At 39.5% G+C, this 21,057-nt stretch overlaps 1 protein-coding gene across 1 annotated transcript; it reads right to left on the reverse strand.

Annotated features, from left to right (window-relative positions):
• Positions 1-16,152: 16,152 nt before the first annotated feature.
• slc25a48 (solute carrier family 25 member 48) lies at positions 16,153-20,927 on the reverse strand. The gene is made up of 7 exons (XM_041265126.1): positions 20,875-20,927; positions 20,308-20,351; positions 19,444-19,515; positions 18,470-18,722; positions 17,559-17,831; positions 16,936-17,069; positions 16,153-16,638 (listed from the first exon to the last, which is right to left on the reverse strand). Exons 1-7 carry the CDS (start codon positions 20,918-20,920, stop codon positions 16,534-16,536), a joined length of 927 nt encoding a protein of 308 aa, XP_041121060.1. The 5' UTR covers positions 20,921-20,927; the 3' UTR covers positions 16,153-16,533.
• Between the last annotated feature and the right edge of the window lie 130 nt (positions 20,928-21,057).

The following is a 21,057-nucleotide window of genomic DNA, read 5'->3' on the forward strand; positions in this document are numbered from 1 at the left end:
GCAGCTCTTTGTTTTATGAATACATTAGGCAGCACTCAGGGATTAATGTTTAGGCTAGCATTAAACAAAAAATAATCTGTAAAAGGCAAACAGCATAGCCTATTCTATTTTCCATTTGGCCCGTTTGACGTTACTCACAACACCAAATAGGCAAAAATGTTACAGAACAACTGTCCCTTTTAATTTGACTAATTATGTAAACTATGAATGTAACTAAACTGAAGTTACACTATGTCTATTAATGTAGATATATGTATTTCATTTTTTTGTTTTTTTCAATTCCTTTCAACTTCATACGTGCTCGTTCTGTGCACTGGAAGATACCATTTAGACATGTCCCCTGATATTATTACTTCCTGCCTTTTCACTTCCTGTTTTCAGGTAACTACTGTGTCTTGAAGCCAGATAAATTGCAAACACGCTGCTTCCATTCAGAGTGCCGAGATTATTTCACATTCACAACATCTCGCTCTGCCAGCATTTCCCTGCCTTCCGGGTCTTCGAGCGGATTGTTTTATTATCAACACAAAAGTAATTACAATATTACACCAGCATTGGATGTCAGGGGCTGATGGTTCTGTTTCACATAGTAACCCTTTGTCTGTGAATCCTGCCATGAGTCGGTGTGTGTGTGTGTGTGTGTGTGTGTGTGTAAAATCCACCCCTGTTTACAAAGACTAATTGCTTTCCAAATAGGTCTTTCAATTGAACTCAACTGAAGATCGTCGTAGTTGACCTTCGGGTAAGGATTCGGGTTTCTGCAGCTGCTTAAAATGTAACTACATGTGAGAAACAGTGTTAAAGTAAGTACAGATAATACAGAGAGTATCTGTTATTGGAGCTCAGATACTAACAACACATTTTTAGTTTTACTGTACCGTGTTCACTTTTCTTTGTACAAAGTTAAAGGGCTTTTGTCCGATATGTATATATGTAGAAGTTTGCACAGTGCCTTGCTCTTTTACAGACTGCCCATACAAGCATTTGGTTTAAATATACCTGCTTGCTGATTACAAGCAGGTGACATCAATTAAATTAAATAAAAGAATTACACCTGTGATTGTGCAAAAACAGGTAGACACCCACATTTATCTGGCAGGGACAGAAATGAACCCTATCTTTTCCAACCACCAACAATTTTTTTTCCAGGCAGGGATTTGCCAGTTATAATATATATATGCAATGGACTCTGTCTAGAAAGGAAAATGCACCCAGTAAATACAGTGAAGTAAAGCTGAATCATAGCGAAGCCATTGAAGTGCAGACCCATACAATGAATAACATAGCAAACAAAGGAGTACAGTTGGGAGTCAGAAGCAGCTCCTTTCACACCTGTACCCCGTGCTGAAATAGAACCTGGGTCCCTGAATGAAAAGTGAGTCAGGCTGAATCCCTACTCCACCTAGCTGAAGCATTTTCATTTTCCACACTAAACCATCTCACACAGTCCTCTTATTTACTAACCTAAATGGAGACTGCTTTGCCTCAGTGTTTAAGTGTAACTATACAACCCAGAATATAAGGTACAATGTTGTACTCGATTGAGATGGGTGATAATTTCCCATCCTAAATAAAATGATACAGATGTCATGCTAACACGATGCTGGCTGTGCTCCAAGGAGTCTGTGAATTAAGAATAGCTGCGTGATGGATAAGGGGTGCTGATTCTGCTATTGTAAGCGTAGCACCTGTGCTGGAGCTATTGTGAAATATATAAACAGGTGTCAGGTTTGTCACTCTACAGCTAACTCCTGTGGGCTTAACAAGCAGGGATTCTAAATGCCACGGTACCTCTCTGGACCCAACTAATTAAGCTGAGTTTTTAAAAAACACTTCACACATTCAACTCTCATAGTGCCGTGCAAGACCTTTAATTATACCTTCAATTAACAGATTTACAAATGTATTTATTTATTTATTTATTTTTACAAAATTAAACAAATCGCATTTGCCTCTACCCAAGGAACTAAAATGTGCGGTGCATCAGACACCTGTATTGATTCAATTGTGACAAATAGAGTAATTAGAAATAGGTTACAGGTTTGATTGCCCAGCAACGCAAGTAACCAGCAATCGCCATTGTGTTTACAGATGCATGTCAATTTCACATATAAAACCATCACCAGACACAGCAGCACAGTCCAGGTGAGCCCATCTATGACATGTTTCACACGGGATCCATTCTCCACCACTGACAGAATATACTTCTGTGCAGTATAAGTATTCAGCATCACCATCTACCCTGTCAGCTGTTGTCTGTTGTTCTGACCTTGGTCTGTTTTTGTTTTCCTTTCTTTGATGTTTGTTTTGTTGCTTCTTCTTCTGGGTTGTGTTATTTTGAGTGTACAGCATTCTTTTTTGAGTGGATCTCCACATATGTGAAGAAAAAATATCAGATACATGCATGCATATAGCCTATCATCCATGCATTCACCAACCATTATATCCTTAGCCAATGATTCGATGGAATCAACAAATATCCAGGTCTGTCTCTTGTAATGTATTGGCATTACCTGTTTTCAAACATAAATTATAAATGTAAATAATTTCTTCTCATCATTAGCCTTACATTAAGCACTCAACTAGGGTACAATACACAATATGGGGAAATATGCACTGAGGGCCGTCTTCCCCAATATGGGAGTGGGCAACTTGCCTCATAAATACCAATCAAATGTTTGGGTCGACTAAAACCCCCCTTGTTATCAACCTGTGCTTTAACGCTTAGATTTACAGTCATAAGGTTTTACTATCACCACAGCGCATTGCCCAGAACAAACTAAAACTATTCATGTACACCTACAACTGATTTTCAAAGCCGTGAAGTTATACAAACTTGGAAGTTATGCAAAAATGGTTTTGATGATCAAGCTTTCACGTATGTGTTGGTTCCAGTCTAGATATATATTGAAAAGGAACAGTAGGATGCGAGGATTGTGTTTACAAGGAATTTGGTGCCATTGAGTGTTCAGAACACGTATTAATAGGGGAAGGCAGCTTACCTCATGAGGGGGTCTTCCCTCATCTTACCCTACAAGTTTATAGTATCATCTTAGTCGCAAGTAAGTTGATATTTCTTTCTATTACTTGTAATTGTCTTTCAATTCAATTTCATATCATATCACTAGCAAACGGGTGTGATTAATTAATCATAGAGCGGGTAATTTATCAATCAATAGAAAATGTCAAGATTAAAACCCTTAGTTGCTATGTTTCCTATGAAACGCTGTTGTACTTGACATCTTCACCTGTGGGTGTGATGTGTGCTGTTTAAGAATAAAAGACGAGCGATCTATCTACAAACACCCAAACAGTGTGTGTGTGCATTAGATTATCAGCATGCTGACAGAGTCATCAGCAGGCCTATGTACCTAAGTCGGCAAGTCTCCTCAATTAGTATGCACTGTGTTGTAGCTGTAATGCAAGCAGGGTTACAACAAACACATCCATTGACAAACTTGACAAGTCCCCGTCCAATTACAGAGACAACACACTGCCAGGGCTGGCCAACTCGGCAATGACTACTGGGACAAGAGAATTTCCAGTCTTAAAAATAAACTGTGAGATTGTACCGGCATTCAATCTATAGCTGCATTCACCATGCTTTCCTAACAATGCACAAGTACAGTACTATGCAATAATACTGTGTTACATTAAATGCATAGCAAATTAAAGAAGCAAGGGAGGAAGGTAGAATGGAACCAAGTCATAGCCACTTTAGAAAACAGTAGCGTATTTCACATGCTGATAAGTGTGATTGCAGCTCAGGAAGTGAAACAGCTTTGTATTGTCACAAGTATATACGAAGCTGTTTAATCACTTTCTCTTACCTTGGATGAAGGTATTCCAGACTTATAATCATTAATTTGCACCTCATTAATTACCAACAATGCATTTTTAATGTTGTTTTTTGTTCTAATAAATTCAACCCTGTGACACCTCCTCCACAGGTTTTCTTTTGATATAAGGGGATTGCAGGGTCCATTGAATTGATACATACCTCTGGTGATCCAAATATCAGAACTAGGTTCCCTGGCTTAATTGTGTCTTGTTGCTTCCTTCTACAGCTGTGCTCAATATGATGTTGTCATCTCTGTGTGATAGAAGAGTTTGGGCTCCAGGACATTTCTGATGGTTGTATCCCGGGTTGATTCTGAGACTCCAGTAGAGATTTTTCCACATTATGCTCAGTTGGATTTTCTATTTAATTTATACAACAGATGACTTCTACAATAAATCTGCTTATAAACAAATAAAAAACAAAAATAATAAAATCGATAAATACAGAAGAGTCTACATTCAAACACCACAGATATATCTTAAATTGCCATTGTTATTTGTGCTGTAAGAGAATTGGGAAGCCACTCCATACAGAAAAGCATGTTTTTGTGGAACCTTAATAGCCTCAATATAGAATGCAAAGTACACAGTAATTCCTGGAACGTCTTCAGTCTTTGTAGCTCATGTATTCATTGCTCTGTGTTATTAAGAGCCCTATGGAATAGTACTGAACAACAACAGCTAACCGATGTTAATGCACCATATAACCTGTTCTAAAAACAAGGACCACGCAATTTAATGAATATGGTAACGTGAAAGGAAGAACATGTTTAACAGTGGAGAGCTCTGACAGGGAATCAGCCTTCATGCTTCCAGGCTGCTTGGTAGTGTGAGGTTCTAAGTTAATAGCTCATGTGTAGGGTCTCTTGTAGGGTCTCTTATGGTAGAAGAGATGTCAGCTCATGCAGTTTGGACGAGAGGTTCAGGCTGATCAAACTGTAACGCACTCACCGAAGAAATGGCTGAAGAAAGGTGCCACTCAATATACTTTCCAATGAAGTGACTAACCTTGCAGTGTAAATGGAATCAGTCGTACTTAAAGTGTCACCCACATTTACTTCCGGATCATTGTATCATGCTGGTTTAATAGGTTTCTTAGTTTCTTATCATATCCTGTCTATAAGTGGTACTTGGGTCCCTGTAGTGATTCCTTCAGCCAGAGCCCAGCACGGCATATGAGCCCAGCACTGTGTTACTGCTTTTTACTAAACCCACTAACATAGAAATGTGGCATACAGTGCAAGCACGCACCACTGCTGGCAATTAATTGCTTTCGTTTTGTATTTTGATTGTGTTGCCACTTCCATTAGCATGAATTTATTAAAGCAGTAGGGGGCACCTACATGGGGGAATGGGAGCCTTGGGCCCTGCAGGCTGAAAATAGATTGAAGCCCCAGCAAGAGATCAGAGACAGAGAGCTTTAAATCAGTCAGCCAGCCTGCCAGTAAAGGATATTGTAATTATACAGAGCGGAGGGCTGGTGGCTGAAATATTTAAGAGGCTGCTCAGTTCTGGGCTCTTCGGTAACATACAGTATTGCAGGGGCAGGCTTGTTTAATAAAGAAAGGAAATCAACCCAGACAAAGCCCTCTGCCTGTTGTCTTGTGCTGTCCTTTTTTCATGAAATTGTATAGTTGCTTTTTTGAGTTCTACCAGAGATGTAATACTGATGAGAGATGTGTTCATATCCTCCACACCTTGATGGACCACAGGAAGCATGTATTTATTTATTATGTAAACAACAAGCTGAAAACTTGAGAGGGAATTAGTGCAGGGGAAGTGATGTTGAATGTATGACCTACACTTCAGTTGGCTTTGATTTATGTGTGGGGCATTGTGACCTTTTGTTTTATGTCCCTATAATAACATTTAAACCCTGATGTAGTGTTATGTTAATTAAAACTCTATTGCAGCAATTCTCTATGCTTTCAATAGCAACTGATTTTGCTGAGGTTCCCAGCACCTTTGTCAAACCTAGATCCTTCCAGAACAAAGGTGCTGAAGCTACCTACTCCCAAACATGTGGGTGCTGGTTCTGATCCATTTAGAATAATATGATTCAAGCAGAGAGGAAAACAGCGCCATGAGCCATTCAATTAGCAGAATGCATTGCAACTTATTTTCAAGGGAAATAGCAGCCCAGTCCAAGAGAAATGGCTCAATTTCTACACAGCCAGTTGCAGCAGATTTATGACTAGCAGACAGAAGCCAAGGGAAGGAGATTGGAGGAAGCCAAGGTTAACAGCTGTGCTGTTCATCGAACCTTTAAATAGAAAAATAAAGTTATTTTTTTACCATCCTGCAAATTGGCCTTTAATATGCAATAATATCCTATTATGTTTAGAATTGGACCACATATGTTTTATAGTCAGTCCAAAGAAATATTACCAAATGCGGCATAATTATGATTTTCTGTTTCCCTTTATGTTTTTGCTGTTCATACCAACTTATAAAATGGCATGATATAAAAAAAAAGATACGTTGTTGGAAAACATGGATCGAGAATTGATTAGCAGTTTGCTACGCATGTGGACTGGTAGAGCTATACTGGTGTTATTTTCTGAAAAGAGACTAATATTGCAGATAGCAGACTGTTTGGTTCAAATTGCATGTACTGCTGACCATTGATAGAGATGTTGCGTCTACAAGCTCTTGCCCAACAATGACTGCAAGCTAACAAGATTACAATGCTGTGGACTACAATTAGCACAGGCTCTAAAGACTTCAGAGAGATCGAAAGAGATAATGCCACTGGGATCAAAGGGGGTCCCAAGAAGATAACAAAAGGCAGATGTAGGGACCTTTTGTCTCCAAAAGTGTGAAGAATGCTCTGAGTTCAGAGGTTGTCACACTAGACTACACACACAGACACACACACACACACTCACACAATAAATTAAATTACCTTGACCACTGGTTAAGTGTCAGAGAAAGGGAAGGTGGACCATCTATACAGAAGGGTATTTAATGTCATGCAAAGATTGTAATGATGAGTATTCTGTTTGTCCTGTACCTGGGCCCAGACTCCCTGCATATTTAAAAAAAACTGGCAACTGATTGAGAAAAGGACTCTGTGCATTTTCTTGAATCTACTTACTCACCATAATTTTTTGTAAGTTACTTCATACATAATTGCAAAAATTAAGTATGCATAACGGGATTGTTCATTTAAGAAATATGATAACTACAAAACCTTAACCCCAGGCTCCAAAAGGGTCCTCTTGTCTCCTGAGAAGATCAGTGGCATTCTTATTGTACAGATCTGAGTATTTCTGTGCATACCACTGTGCTTCATGGTCAAGCAGCAGTGGCCGAGCTGTGTCTGTAAACCATAGAGATGATGCATTGATCAAGATTTACCTGTGGAACCAGTAACCAAAAAGGTCAAATACATATTACAGGTATTCTTAGAAATAATACAGAACTGCTAAGTCTTTTTTTCCAGAGATCCTAGACCCAAGTTATTTATAAAATCAAGTGCTGTATTCAAATATATTACTCATGAAGGGATTATTATTATTATTATTTTTAATTATACAGCAGTTCCAATAACTAACCCTGCGTTCTGTTCAATGAATGTCTCTAACTCTCTTTTCCTCTCTGATTTCTTCACTCTCCATGCATTTACTGAAACAGCCCTACTCCCTAATTTGCTGCTACTCTGACAGTAAGCCTGATTAGCTAATAACAGTCATGAGGCCATTTGTTATGACAGTCAAGATCTGATCCCTATTAGCTCACTTTCTGGTCCTGTTCCAGCAGTCAGGTCTTAAAGCAGCAGTGATTTTGGAACTCAGGTGGAAAGGTCGTGCTGGGGTCTAATTAAAAATCATCAATCAGTGAAGAGATTTGCCATTTTAATTAATACAGTACCCACTGGCAACTGGAAATGGGATTTGATTGCAAATACGGTTGTCAGGCAAGCTTTTTGCTAAAAAAAGTTCTGATGTAACGACTTGGTTGCTGAAGTATTCCCTTGTGAAGGTTTAGTGTGGTAAACAGTGGTAAAAACATAGCAAAATGTAATAAAGTATAGTAAAGGTATTGTGAAAGCATGGTGAAACACAGGCAAGCAATGATATCATTGGAAACTAAAGCATGGAAAAATAAATATGGTTAACCATGGAAAAGCAAAAAAATGCAGCATGCATGGAAGAAAAGCATGGTTAAATGCAAAACTGCTGTGCAAATATACCGTGGTAAACTCATATTAGAATTTCTTCAGCAGGCCTTGTGAGATGTTTACTTTCTTGAAAGAGGTCAAATGAACCAATCTGAGGAAGTATGCCAGTGTCATTAACAATGTATAGGAGCAGTGAACCCTGGTGACCAGGTTCAGAGATCATCTGCCATTCCAGTAGAGCTATATGAGCAACAGACAGATAGACAGACTTTAATTTACTGAACTCCGGGGAGACTTTGTTACAGACTGAGAAAAAGAGCAGAGAGTCTTTGTGAATAAAAAAAGAAACAGGAGAAGGGGAGTGGTGTGGGGGTTTTAACTAAACAAGTAGTCAACTAAAAGGAAGACCATTCTAAAAAGCAGAGCTTTTTGTGCATTTTCACAAAATCCGTCCCAAATTAAATAAATAGAAACTTACAGGTAAGGACAGCACAGGATTGAAGCATTCTTTTGATGTCTGCAGCATTGAAAAGAAAGAAAAAGAAAAGGAGGGATGGCTGTGTTGGTGTGGAGAATGACAGCACCATGATCAGTGGGATGTGCATGAATCTGTGTGTGTGGGCCTGGGTGAGTTTATTCCTGTGTCCCTTTCTGGACAGCTACGACATCCCTGCCAAGCGCAGTCACCGGGTGCCACACTTAATAATTAGGGCTCCACGCCACAGGACTTTGTCATAGGAGATCTGATAGATCTTCTTGTTTTATGTAATGAAAGGGAATCCCAGGGGGTGTGGAGAAGGGAGTGGAAAAGGTTGCAGATTTCTGGTCAACACACTATAGAATCATGAAAGTTACAGGGGCTAAAGGCAATACTGCTGTATTCTTATGTTTGAAATATCTGTTTAAATATTACATGGACATGGCCTGTGTCCTCATAATGTTGGTTTTGTCCTTCCTTATAGGGACTTTTTTGACCCAGCAAGCACTATAAATGAGCACCAGCACACACACACACACACACACACACACACACACACACACGCGCACACACACAACACACACACACACACACACACACACACACACACACACACACACACACACACACACACACACACACTCACAAATTACTACATGTAACCAAATACATGCAAAAGCAGCATCCCGAATAATGTTCATTAACTGCCAATGCAAAACAAATAGATGGGACTTAAATTAAGGCTACCATGAGTGGCACCGTATCAAATGAACAGTAAGATGAATGAATAAATAAATGAAAGAATAAATTAATTGTTTCAGAGATCACCTTGAAACTAAATGAGCCACCCTTCACTTTAGGGAGCCATCATGTTTCCCAAGTTGCAGCAGAGACCGGGAATGAGCGTATAGCAATAAGCATTGATAAGGATAACAGAAACCAAAGCTCACAGCCAATTTAAAAGCCTGCTTCCACAGCTATATTGTTGGTGAGGCCCAGAGGTAGTGAGAATCACAGCTAACAGGAAAGAAATAGGAGACAGACAACCTCCCTAGCAGATAAACCTGCACCTGTGTTGCTCTGTCCCTTAGCTGTCATCATGGGGAGATTACAGGACACCCAACTGCTCTGTGCATTTACCAATGCAAGTACTGCAGTCTATAGCTTGCCCAGATGTATAAGCCCCATGGAAACTCCTGAGCTGCAGAGATGGTGTCAATGAAAAAAAAAATTAGAGTGCACAAAGAAGCCTGCTCAAAAAAGTAGAATTATATATTCTGTTTCTGTAATGGAACAGCGAGGGAGACACATTCATCATACTGGAGCATTAGAGAGAGCTGATCTCCAAATGAAAAAGTTTGAATATTTCATGATTCTCTGCCGAGGGGGGCTGTTTTTACTGATTTTAATGAAGCAGTAATCTCAATGATAGATCGAGCCCCTATTCATCAAGGGCTAGTTTTAATCAAGGAGTGCCATGCGCTAGCTTCGTTTCATTGTCTGCATATATCATCCAAGACGGCAGTAAGAACAGAAGTTTTTTCATTTTCATTTATTTTTGCATTGATAGCGCTTGTAAATGTAGTGCATATGATGGGTAAGGGAAGCAGAAAGGTGCCACAGCAACTTCTTCCCAAGGCTTTGCGAGCTCTCCTCACTATTGACAAGTGAAGCAGAGACACACGTATGTAAATACTCTTAAATTCATCAAAGGTAATAGGAGTGACCCACTCTCATTCCCACTCTCAATCAGGCCAGTATTGGCTTGTAGATGGAAAGGGTTCAGACTTTAATTACAGTGGGGTTGTTAGTCAGCAGCAGTGGTTTCAACATCAGCCTCTTCTCTCAGTGACATCTATTGAGCATGTTCTGGCAGCTAGTTCTCCAGCACAGGAGGGGCATGATGTATGGCCGACTCTAGGCCAGTACATTTCCTGAAATAAATATCCAGGGAAATGAAGGCAACTGGAGGGTATTTTTTTCTTCACTTTTTCCAATTATTGAATTCATTAAAAATATATAAACATATGGGCTGTCTGTTTGAATCATAGGCCATTAAACATCAGGCTCCAGCACAGAATCTGCACTCACCCCGCCTGACTGAAATGTGCCAAACCAGATACAGCAACACCAAAGTGACAACCTATTTAATGAGGGACAGAGGTCCCTGGCATGTTAGCACATACCTTTGAATCAAGCAATTTGTATCAAACATGCATGACGTAATGTTTACCCTTAACGCTTAGTGGTTACAGTCCCAGTACACAGCTACCCAAGTAGTTTAATGTGATATTTGTTTCTGATTTCAACTAAACTGGAGTTTGAAAACTATATGAGGAGAAGGATAAGGGACTACCGCATGGTGGTAACTGGACCCAAGCACATGTTAATGTTAGGGCAGTCACAGGGAGTTCTTATTCAGTCCTGGCTGTACTGAAATTCGTAACTGAGTGTGCCGTGCACAACTGAGGACAGCACATTAAGCAGTAATAACACAACATTGTGCATAATGCAACCTTGCTCATTCAGAGGCTGGTCCTCTTGGGTCTAAAAATCTATATGTGGAAAAATCAATCTGATTGACATTACCCTTCCCAGGCTTTTCCTATAATAGATTTTAATCTCAGCGGGACCCTTCTTAAGTAAAAGTTGCATAAATTCTAAATACATACATACATACACACATACATACACACACACATACATACAAAGAAAGAAAGCAGAGTATGGGGATACAGTGTTGGTAATTGTGTGAAAAATCATTTAAGTGAAGCATGCTTTGCAAAGTGCATAGTAAACACACAGTGGTAGAATGCACTGGACATGCCTGTTATTTCTCAATGTATTTTGCTTTCATTTGCCCCTGGCTGAAGGTGTTTGGTTGTGTCCTGCTGCCAGGTCTGGCCCCAGGCTTTTAACTCCAGGCGTGAATCTTTGACCTATTGGGAGGCTGGTTTAATGCTATCCTTATTTTCAATTTTAATACATTTCCCTGCAATCCTCAAACACCATGCAAATGTAAATTATACTTCATTAAAAGCAGGTTGTGAAAGAAATATTTGTAATGTTATGCTTTCTAACAGCAAAGCTTCACATTACGTCATTGCGGCAGTATAACTGTTCAGACACTAAACCACAAAAAGTTATGGAAAGGCCTGGAAATCAAAATAAATATGTTGTTTCTTTTCGTCTTTTAATCCGTCAACAATATATTCATCTCATAAATGTGTCAGGAGGGAAACACGCTTGAATTTGAGCAGTGATGTAGTAAATCCTGACTAGCCATGACTGCCACGGAAAGAAGGTCCATTTGTCATTTTTGGACAAGCCTCCTAAAGTTTCATTTGGCAAGGAGACAGGTCCACAGAAATGATCAATTGTAAAAACAATACACTTTATATACAATCATTCATTTGGTGAGTGTGTATGTATTCGCTAGGATTCATTTAAAATTATCGACGATAGAATAAAAAATGATGCTGCAAATCATGACATCACTGTTTTCTGGCATCGTAGTTTGTATCATCCCATCATTTGTATCCTCCTGACTCCTCAGTACCGATAACTATAATGCCCTTAAACAGAGACGTGATTGCTATCCTAGCCTTTAGAGCAGACCGTGTCTGCGTTTCTAATACAATTTCATGCTACATTTGGGATAAGAAAATGTCACAACAGTTTATGCATCCCTCAGCCTAGCAGAATAAAAAAGACTTGCTAATTGCAATTTAAATATTACATAATTAACTTGACTGAGCACAAGGCTGAGGTGTAACTGAATACTGTGGAAATTTGTTTTAAAATGCAGGTACACGCACACACACAGACACACACACGAACACAGAGACAGACACACACACACACACACACACACACACACACACACACACACACACACACACACACACACAGAAAGCAGACACAAAAACAGAGACACTCATTAACACACATGCTCACACACAAATACACAGACAAACAGGTACATACAGACACACACACACAAGGACTGATAGGCAGACAAAGATAAACACATTCAACTGTGAATGTTTTGCCCCTGATGAAACTGGAATCACTGGTTGTATCCTAAATCCTATACAAAACATAAAGACAGGCAGCAGTTTATTTGGTCAGGCTACTATCAAAGCAATCACAATACCATGTCCTGGTCTTGTTTTGTTTTGGTTGTTTAATACTGGCAAAGATGGCAGAGTCAACTGTAAAAAGAGTTTGGACACAAAGCTTTGCAAATTGGTTGCTTTATTTACAATTCAGACAGGGCCTATTTAATAGCCACAGTGACATCTATAGGGGAAATGGGAAAACTGCAACTTATTGGCTTGTTATGTTATTTATCACTAATATAGCCAGGCAGCTTCAGCTAAAGGGGCCTTATTTTTCCCATTCCAGTCTTGAACATGTTTAATGAGCTGGTTTAAACAGAAGTGTGGATGTTTAATGTTTTGCAGTTGAAAGCAGAATTTTTAATTCTGTTTTGCATATACAGTCTAAAGTAACCCTTTAATATCCAAGGTGTGTTCTCAGACTGGTTAGCATGTGTAACACAGAGGCGGCTGGGTGCAATCTGGCGACCCTGTCCACTGCAAGCGATCTTCTTAACCACAATGCAAAAGGTCACATTTGAAAACTAGAAAAAAAAAAAAGTCATGCAGTGATTTGCAGGAGGGGATGCACGCACAGACAGTGCAAAAGGGCATTGTTATTATCAGGAGGGCGGCTAAGAAGACAGGCAGTTTTCATCACAGAATCTGATTGCTGCTCAGAGACGGAACTGCAATAGTTAGCGACGCCTGGTCAGAAACAACGGGAGCTGTGGCGCACGACGAATGGGATAAGGGCTCAGTGTGGAGCCCTTGCTATTTGGAGCAGCTCGCAGACTCAGGTGTGTAGTGCTCATCCTTGTTTTCTGCTTCAGCAGACAGCAGCAGATCAGATAGGGCAGGGGGGTGTGCCAATGTGTGCGATAACTGTTCCAGTTGCCCAGATTCTAATTAGCAAAGTCTTCCGTGCACCAATAGCACAGAGGAAATGTGTTTTAACAGAGGCTGCTGTTTCAGCAATACAGTTAGATTGCTTGCTAGTTTAAAACCAAATGAAAGCAACAGCTTTGAACTACAGTGTCAGTGCAGTAATCCAGTACAAACAGGCATTGTTGGCAATTCCTGAACCTCAAGGATGCATTTCATTATCAATAAGCTGTTAGCAAAAAGAGTGGGTGTTTGTTTTCCACATGACAGTTTCCAAGCCATTCCACCCTGTAGAACTGATCTGTGAAAATAAATAATAAATAAAAAAAGATTCACTCAGGACTCGAAGCCCCGTGCTTAAATCAATCGTTTGTCTTCAAGATAGGATCTCACCTATGCAATGTGGACATGTGTCTGCTTGCATTCCCTGTGAGCCCCATTACATCCCATCTGTGTGAGCTGGGAAAATTTATTGTAATAAATAGCTCAGCATGGAATAAAATGCAGTAGGAAGTTCACTTTCAGTGGTTAGGTTCACTGCAGAATGCCTGTAATATTCAGAACCTTGATTATTTCTCCTCAGAGCTCCTGCTAGTGTAATCTTGCAGGGCAGCTGCTAACAGGAGTTCTTGACTCTGTAGAATCAGAGGCAAGGACCCATACCCTGCTGTGTAAGGCTTGCTTATATGTAGTGAAATAGGGTATTTTACTAACACTAAAGTGCAACACCCCATGTTGTAGCACTTCTTTCCTGCCGGCAGTGGGGCGGTCTTCCAGGATGACAATGCCTCCATCCACAAAGCACGTGTGGTCGCGCAATGTTTTGATGAGCATGACACTGATGCTATTTATATGTCATGGCCTCAGTCACCAGATATGATCCCAATCAAGCATTTATGGGATATAGAAGAAAGTAGTCCTGAAAGAAAACTTGCTTCCTTCTGCTCTGACAATGTTCCCCAACTCTGAGGATTGGTTTTTCCAGCAGGACAATACTCCATGCCACACAGCCAGGTCAAGGTGTGGATGGAGGACCACCAGATTAAGCCCCTGTCATGGCCAGCCCAATCTCCAGACCTGAACCCCATTGAAAACCTCTGGCATGTGATCAAGAGGAAGATGGATGGTCACAAGCCATCAAACAAAGCCGAGCTGCTTGAATTTTTGCGCCAGGAGTGGCATAAAGTCACCCAACATCAATGTGTCACCCAACATCAATCAAGACTGGTGGAGAGCATGCCAAGACGCATGAAAGCTGTGCTTGAAAATCAGGGTTATTCCACCAAATATTGATTTCTGAACTCTTCCTAAGTTAAAACATTAGTATTGTGTTGTTTAAAAATGAATATGAACTTATTTTCTTTGCATTATTCGAGGTCTGACAACACTGCATCTTTTTTGTTATTTTGACCAGTTGTCACTTTCTGCAAATAAGTGCTCTAAATGACAACATTTTTATTTGGAATTTGGGAAAAATGTAGTCAGTAGTTTATAGAATAAAACAAAAAATTTCATTTTACCCAAACACATACCTATAAATAGTAAACCCAGAGAAACTAATAATTTTGCAGTGGTCTCTTAATTTTTCCCATAGCTGGATATATAGATATATATAATATATATATATATAATATATAATATAATATATATATATATATTACATACGTAATGTATGTTAATGTCAGTCACTTTAGTCGCTGTACCATTATAAGTTTCCTGTGTATGCTATAATGCATATATGCCTTTTCAAAGTCTTGGCCAAGCAACTTCTCAAACCACATAACCATTTTATCCTGAAATAAATTAAATTAAAAAAGACCAAAGGGTGCAGAATAATATATTTGTAGTCACTGCTTAAAATGGCCCCTGCTCCTCTGCCATGATGAGATTCCAGCACACCCCATACACAATAGTTTAAATTGTACTTATTTATTTATTTATTTATTTATTTTAATTACTATGCAGCAGACCTGTTTTGGTTAAATGTCTGTTTCCTTTTTGTGAAATTTATACTCGTCTATACAAGAACATAGAAAATATTGCAAAAGTGATGTTGATGTTAATGGTTAAAGATTTGTGTTTTTTTTTTTTTTTTATTCTCGAATACTGTAAAGAAATAGCGCCCTCTAGTTTCAAAGTACTAGAACTGGTTTGCTTTCCCTAAACCGCTGTGGCACCCACAGCACAGGACCTTGGTTCTGCATTGTGGAACACAGGGTCCCCCTGCTGGTACACTTTAACATTACCATTCTGTACTTTCAACTTCTGCCATTGTTTTGAAGCTATGCATGATTTTATTTGAACCCTTTCAATCTATCTATCAGTTTTTTGTACTATAAATATATGTGTCTGTTACAAAATATAAAACCAAAATTATTTTTGGAGATCCATGTTTTATATACGCTTGTATCCTTTCTCTATTGCTCAGTAAAGTATTTCTTAATTTATCCTAATTACTCCAGTAAAGTATTTCTTAATTTATCCTAATTACTCCAGTCCGTTCCTATGGTAGCTCATCAGAGCTTCTAAATCTGTGTGTGTCCTTCTGCCCTACAAAGTGAAATTCGGACAACAAAATCTACAGTGAATAAAACGTTTTCAATAATAGAAAGTTTCACAGAATAATTCAAGAATGTCAATGATATTGCCTTTGCAGGACATCGGTCGAATTCTTAACATCTTAACCAATTGGTATATATATATATATATATATATATATATATATATATATACACACACACACACACACACACACACACACACACACACACACACACACACACACACACATACAGAGCTTTGGATTTACATGCTTTGGAAATCCCATGAAGAGTTGTATGCTTAAAGTTTTGTATAATATGGGGGCAAATGATCTCCTCACATGCACAGCAATTTGACCATGCAGGGTCTGTGTTGTTCAAATATATCCACATTCTCCTCTGCAGTCTATAAACCTGCATTTATAAAATCTCAAGTCATCCAGCACACCGCCTCTCTCTCTCTCCAGTGTCTTCCATTCTGCAAGTCTGGGGAGACGCTCCACCCAGTCCTCAGCGATGTGAGTGACTGAGGTAGACTCAGGGAGGCCAGTGGATGCACCCAATCCACTACAGACCCCTGAAGAACTTGAGAGAAAGCTCGTAGGCCAGGAACATGGTGGCACTCATGGGGAACCCCCGGATGGCATTTACAGTGACCCCGCGGAAAAATACCTGGTGAAACAAATCAGTTTAATTGTAATAAAGTATGATCCATAAACTTGTCTCTTTTAGTTTTTAAATCAATTAGGAGAAAAGTCCTGTGCTAATGTTAAAAAAAAGACACCATATTAAATTATATTGCTCTTTGGTTGCAGGTGATTTTAATTAAAGAGTAAAGGTTTTGGAAATAAGGTGAAGTGTTTCAGGTACATTATGCATTAAGTGTTACTTTACCCAAGCCTGGACTGATGAGGTGCAACTGCTCAGCTGAGAGCTGCAGTATGCTTTTACTATTAAGGGGAAAGTTACCTGTAGACCGTCAGTCTTGTAACTCTGCAGGATGCAATGGACAATCCCTTTATATTTTCTTTGATAAACTGAATCTGCCTGAAGACGACTTTTTACAACATCTGCTGGTGTGGCCGTGACCCAAGAAATTGAACCTATGAGTCAGAACACAGTGTTCATTATTATTATTATTATTATTATTATTATATTATTATTATTATTATTATTATTATTATATGTGGATAACCTAAGACCCTCAAACATGATTAAGTTTGTGGGGTACCTGGTAAGAATAAAGAGAAAAGGAGAAATTGTAATGTTGAAATGCATACACGTTGAAAGCAGTTTCAGCTTTCTTAAAATCCAGCTTCCCCAGAACACCTCTTTAGAACGTATCCAGAAATGAGAAGTTTGCCTGTCGGATTAGGAATTTGGCAAGGGACTGTGCTTGTGGAATTGGTGCTGCAAAACAGGCCCCTCAAAGTGAATGCCATTAGGTTTTTAACTATTAAAACCTACACAACCTGCACAATCCATTGGAAGAACTGACCAGCAATAACAAAAAAAGCTAATGAAAAAGCTTTTCCAGCGTCCTGGCAGAGCCGGTTCAGACGATAGCACCGCGGAAGAGATAACCCTCTCACCTGCAACTCCTCCCGCCAGGCAGATGTAAAATGGATTGAGGGTAGCACGCTCCCCTGGGGACAGCCAGTCACAGAGCAGCGTGTAAGGAACGAAGTAGAGGGTGTATCCTGGGACGTCCCGCAGGACCATGGCCCCAGCCCCGCGGTACAGCCCTGGGATCCCCTCGCTCTGCACGATGATGCTGATGCACTGGACAGGTCCCCTAAAGACAGGCTGCTGCTCTCGGAGCTCAACAGAACGCAGAGGGACATTGCCTGCTAGGTTAAGGTTCTCTTCAATACAAATAGAAACACTTTGTAGGTGAGATTAGTTCCTACTCCTCTGACCACCTGCACAGGATCACTGTTTGCTCTGGAAGCCTCAGCATTTGGGGTTCCTTCCTTAGATATGTAAACTACTTTAGCATACCATGTAAGCTATGAAGTCCATAGCCATGGCATGGAGAAACAATCATGGTATCCAAACCGTAGTAATGCATACCACGGTATAAAGTGATACCGGTATAGTGTGACATCACTAAAGGTTAACCTTCCAAGAATAACCGGACATACAATCTTGTATTAGCAAATCCCTCTTAAAATTGGAGTTTCATAGTCTCAATATCTCAGCTCACCCTGTGCCTCAGTATATATACCTATTGCATAAGTTATATATATAGTATATATATATATAATATATATATATATAATATATATATATATATATATATATATATATAATATGTGCGTGAGAACAGATATCAAATGAAAATATTATATTTTGATTCGATTTCTTTGATGAGGAGAATCAAATACATAAATAAATGCACTCCACATTTGCTCCTTCCTAAAAGGCTTTTTGTTTTTTGTTCTCCACTACTTAAGGGTATTAATGACAGACACAAATCTGTCTTACAAACACCCAGATCTACCTGTGAGAACTGGCTGGGCCTGCATCTGCAGCCGTATTTTGACCAAATCCACAGGGGCCCCGATTCCCACCGAGATGAATCCGGCAGCGATGCTGGACAGCACCAGCTCCACAAGGTCAGGACCACGCCTCTCTGTGCCAGTGCGGGACTCTCTAATAAGACGCTGCATGTTGCTGTACACCCCGAACACCACTGAGTTGTAGAGAGTAATACTTGCCAGGGGGAAAGACAGGCCTTTGAAGAACCCGGAGACCTGGCAACCAAACAAAAAGCAAAACACAGGGAAGTGAAAACCAGCAGCAAACGAGTGCTGTCAACTATAGCTGGCAATACAATCTCAGGAGGCTTGGGACACTCTGGCAAGTTTAAAAAACTTTCCACACATTCCTCACCAGGGATGAGCGTGCAATTATTTTTCATCAAAGAAGCAAGCACTTTAAAACTGCGTAGCACCCAGTATGGACTATACTTGTGACATTTATGTCCTAGCACTGCGTTCTCTGAATTGAATTTGCTGGAAGAGGGAACAAATGACTGGCTGTGTTTGGAAATGCAAAAACAAAACCTTAAAGAATGCCGTGACACTAATACAAGACAGACATGGAGCGTGCAGAACAATGGAAAGCTATCGGGAAAGACCTGTTCCAATGCTACCAAAAATCCAGAAGATTCAGCACTGAAGCAATTCCCATTTTAGAAAGAAATATCTCGAATCTAAGTTAAGTTTACTGTCAATACAATAATGTGCTAAAAGCTTTGCAAGAAATGTTGTAAATGATGAATCAACTTCCAGCCTCCCAGTATAACCAGGTCACCCCTGGCTGGGTGGTGGAATACAATACACCTCCCGGGAGGGGTACAGAACAGAAAAGAAGATAGGGAGGAGGAGAAAGACAGATTCTGTAAACTAGTCTAAACCATTGAATGGGTTACAGCATGGATGGTCTCCTCAGATAGTAGAGTCACACACTTACATTTTCCTTTCTGTAGACTGTGAGAATACAGTGAAAGGTGTTTTTGTAACCTTTCCCAGCTTGTAAACGAGTCTGAAAAAGAAAAGGGGTTTGGCATCAGCATTGGTCCACAGGCTAACATACCACAGAACTCAGCCTAAGAGGAGACAGGCGGAGGGGGACAAACAATTCTGTACGACCAGCAAACAATCCCACAAGAGCAGCACCCTGCAATTTTAAAACAGATATGAACTTCCATTCGTATCCTGTACCTGCTATAAATTCAGTACATTTCCCATGTGCTTGATGTCTACATTGTGATATTGTAATGGGTCACATGTACCTGTCAACATCTGAAAATTACAGATCAGGAGACCTACAGTACCTATCTTACTATACACTGCCATCGTCTCGACTGAAGTTACTATACATAGGCGGACAGGCAGGGAGTTTTTAATTAATAAAACAGGGAGTCATGCTATCATTATTTTGTTATGCCGCTTGCTTAATAGACATCTATGTGCTTATACAAGTAGCCCCACTAAGGTTTCTCCTGTGGTCAAGTCTGCTCTCTGGGTAGTGAGAATTTGGAAGGTCTAAGATCAGGAAATGAAACGCTCTTACATTACTTTAAAGCACAATATTTTTACAGCTTCTGCCCTTTAACCAGCCCACTGTCTTAGATATGCAGGGATACAGGTACCATAATTCATTGTGATTGCCCTGTAGAACCTGAAGTGTTTCAGTATGGGAGAGTTCTCAAAGTAAGTTACGTTGTCTAGAGCTTGTATTAGTTGTGGTGTCAGAAAACGATTCCAAATAAACGATGTACTGTTGTCATTTTTTCACAAAAGAGATGTAAATCTTAAACAGTAAGTGGGTCACCTTCACTGTATCCAGGGGGTGTCCCACAACAGTACTGGCGGCTCCTGGAAAAAAAAAAAAAAAAAAGGTGGTCTAATAGGACACAGAGCAACATGCATAGACAGCGCTCGGCCACTCTAAACATTTCCAGGTGGATGAAGCGGCTACATTAAAAGCTCACATTTCCAGCCGTGTACTCCACCTCTATATTCATTAATATTACACAGGCTAGCTGCTAAATGCGGCGAGCTGGTAGAATGGAGCATTATTTTCCATTTAGACTGATTTCCAATTAAAGGCTTTTTATTTCCTGTATACAAATGTTGCTGCTACAATAATACAGCACTTTGATTTAATATCGCATACATTGTCACATAATTTGTCATTTTTGATGCATATAAAACAAAATATCACATAATTTAACTTTTTTCTTTCGCCTAATCCTGGAGGGACTGGTTAGTTATCGCCCTGATCCTATTATTATTATTATTATTATTATTATTATTATTATTATTATTATTATTATTATTATTATTATTAAGAAAGTATGGTCATTTACTTTAACGTTCAGTAAACATATCAACTTACCCCCTATCCAACCAGCTACAAAATCATCGACTTTAAAGCCATTCATTGCCACATCCAAGGCGTCTATTTTTTTACAGAAACTTTTTTTTTTTTTTTTTTTTTTTTTTTTTTTAAGTGCACTAGCACTAGACAAAAGTTTTGATATTATTTTTTTTCAGTGACTGAAAAAAGAAAACAGTTTCT

The sequence above is a fragment of the Polyodon spathula genome, chromosome 12 (genome assembly GCF_017654505.1).
Source record: "Polyodon spathula isolate WHYD16114869_AA chromosome 12, ASM1765450v1, whole genome shotgun sequence".
Lineage (NCBI taxonomy): Eukaryota > Metazoa > Chordata > Actinopteri > Acipenseriformes > Polyodontidae > Polyodon > Polyodon spathula.